A 2,500-nucleotide genomic window follows, 5' to 3' on the forward strand; every position below is an offset into this window, starting at 1 on the left:
CCAGTTAACTCTGTTTAAAATATAAGTGCTACACGGCCAACGTTTGTATAAACGAACCCTTCTATATTACTATGAAATTTACATGGGCCATTCTTTTGTTCTAGGATGTTTCACACGCTTTCGTGCGAAAACGAATTAAAACGAGCCAGGGACGCTTTCATTGAAGACGAGGACACGTTTGAAATATACGACCCACGAAATCCCATCAATAAAAGGCGGAGAGAATCGAGCAAAAAGTCATTGCAAAGCAAACGAAGATGACGTTAATCAGCGTCCACAAACGCTTGTAAGTAAAAATGCGGAGAGAAGGAACGTGGTCTTCGGTGAATCCTCCTAAACGTCCTTACATTAAGGGCGTCCACCAATCAGTTAGATGCACGAGCGCTCATGACACTGCCACGCGAGATGTCGTCAAAAAGTATTCTACCTTCTGTTTCGTGACGAAGAAGATTCACGGAGAGAGGATTTGAACTGAACAAAGCGTTTCGATTCCTCGAGAATGCTGAAGATGCTTGTGATGTACTAAACAATTATATGTAATACTTGCCAACTTGTAGCCGAACTAAACCGATCAACGGATAAGCGATTTCCTTTCGGGTCGTGGTTCGGCCTCTGGAAGGCTGAAAATGTATAACTTTGTCTTTGAGTTGAACAAATTTCGTCATCATCTAACATCTTTAGTCCGAATTACATGGGATTTTACTTGCTCTCTGTGAGGGTCGAATGTGATATACAGAATGAAAAGGAATCTTCTTTAATGTATCCATAGCAATTTGACCGCCTTATATTTTTTGTCGTATCTTTGATCCAACATTACGCTTTTTGCTGTCATATATGATGATAACTGTGGTGGTGATTGTGATGATATCTCACTCGACAGATTTTACGAGGCTTCAGTGTACCAGTAGCCCAAATTTGATTATATCAGGTTTTTTTTTGCTTTTGTTTAAGAGTGCACAAAGCAATTGTTTTTTTTTTCTCGATAAATAAACTGCTCACGGCGCTTGGCGCGAGAACGAATGTAACCCCAAGGACACAAGATCATCGCGATATGTTTTGTTGGGGACAATCATAATCTGGGATACCTCTTTCTGTAAACTCACACTCACCAAGTTGTTAACGTATTCTGGAACATTGATCCACGCAGGATCGGCACATTCCAAGATTGATCTTACGGGTTACAATACAATACAATTTTATTTCCTCTTGATGTGGTTACTTAATTTAGTTACAGACTTTTTAGTGATATTTCTATTATATTAAGGTGGCTCATACCAGTTTAACACTTTTAAGAGACCTTGTTATTAGAAGGATTGTCACGACAACACTTTATCACGTAACACTAATGTTATAGCACCATGTGAAACATCAATTATTTCTGAACAAGGCGCAGTCCTTTTTGTGCGGTATGAAGTTACCATGGCAACAGGAAAGCCTTGCAGAAACACCCCAGATTTTAGCTTTAGTTGCTTATATCTCAAAAAGGAACTTGGTGACCCCCATTTTTCATTGCACAAAAGCGATTAACAGACCAAGATAAAACTCTCTGCAAAGTTCAAAAAAATTCTGTGGAGCGGATTCAGAGATACCTTAAATTTTCAATTATTTAAGGTGGCTCTGAATCTGCTCCACAGAATTCTTTTAAACTACAGAAAGTTTTATCCTGGCATGTTGATTACATTTCAGAAATAAAAAATGGGGGTCATTGAGTTCGTTTTCGAGATATAAGCAACTAAAGCCAAAATATGGAGTGTTTGCAGGAAACTTTCCTGTTGCCACGGTAACGTTTTTGCATCACAAAAATGACCGAATAATTGTTTTCAGCAATAATTGGTGTTTGATATGGTACCATAATATTGCTGTTAAGTGATGAAGTGTTGTAGTGTCAATCCTTCTAATGAGAACGTTTCTTCCAAGTGTTGAAACTGGTGTGAGCCACCTTAAGTAAAAAATGTTTGAGCGTGGTGGCCAAATAAACCATTTTGTTTCCTAGTTGACCCCATCTACAGTATTGTTTGGTTATTTCACTTTGTTGTTTTGCATGTTTGAGAGCGCGCAAAGCATTTGTATCTTGCTCGTTAAATTTGCAGCGCTTGCCGTCTCTTGAGCTCTGTAAGGGTCTTGTTGGCCGGACGGGGGTTAATTCCTGGCAAGGTAACCAACTGATAATACCCCTTGTTTGAGTCTTGAAGGGAGCAGGATTGGCCTTGAAGTAGGAGAACTTACCCCCACCGATGTAGCCTGCGTAGCAAGCATTTCCGTGGAAGATTGTTAATGTTCTGGCAGCGTCAAAAATGGGGCCTCTCCTCCCCTCCCCCTCCAATTTTGTTTTTTTTGTGCTCGTCCTATTCTCGCGCGGCCGGAAAAATGAATTCGCTTCTCGCCCGCTGGAAACGCTTGTTACGTAGGCTACCACCAATGTGGACTGAATTAATAATAGACGGGTTGGAGCGTTTGTGCCGATTTTCGATTCTGCTCCCAGTATTTTTCTCTGCGTTGT

General features: G+C 40.4%; 2 protein-coding genes across 3 annotated transcripts in view; both read left to right on the top strand.

Annotated features, from left to right (window-relative positions):
* Window positions 1-1,997, top strand: part of LOC138024668 (spliceosome-associated protein CWC27 homolog) — a 57,880-nt gene extending 55,883 nt beyond the window's left edge. For both annotated transcript variants that reach the window (XM_068871881.1, XM_068871882.1), the window contains 2 exons: window positions 105-1,264; window positions 1,946-1,997. In XM_068871881.1, coding sequence (XP_068727982.1) covers window positions 105-261 — 157 coding nt within the window. In that variant the 3' untranslated portion in view covers window positions 262-1,264; window positions 1,946-1,997. The remainder of the gene's footprint in view (window positions 1-104; window positions 1,265-1,945) is intronic.
* Window positions 1-2,500, top strand: part of LOC138024670 (spliceosome-associated protein CWC27 homolog) — a 73,122-nt gene that overhangs the window by 37,969 nt on the left and 32,653 nt on the right. The window lies entirely within an intron of this gene.

This window comes from Montipora capricornis, chromosome 11, assembly GCF_036669925.1.
Source record: "Montipora capricornis isolate CH-2021 chromosome 11, ASM3666992v2, whole genome shotgun sequence".
In the NCBI taxonomy this organism is placed as follows: Eukaryota; Metazoa; Cnidaria; class Anthozoa; order Scleractinia; family Acroporidae; genus Montipora; species Montipora capricornis.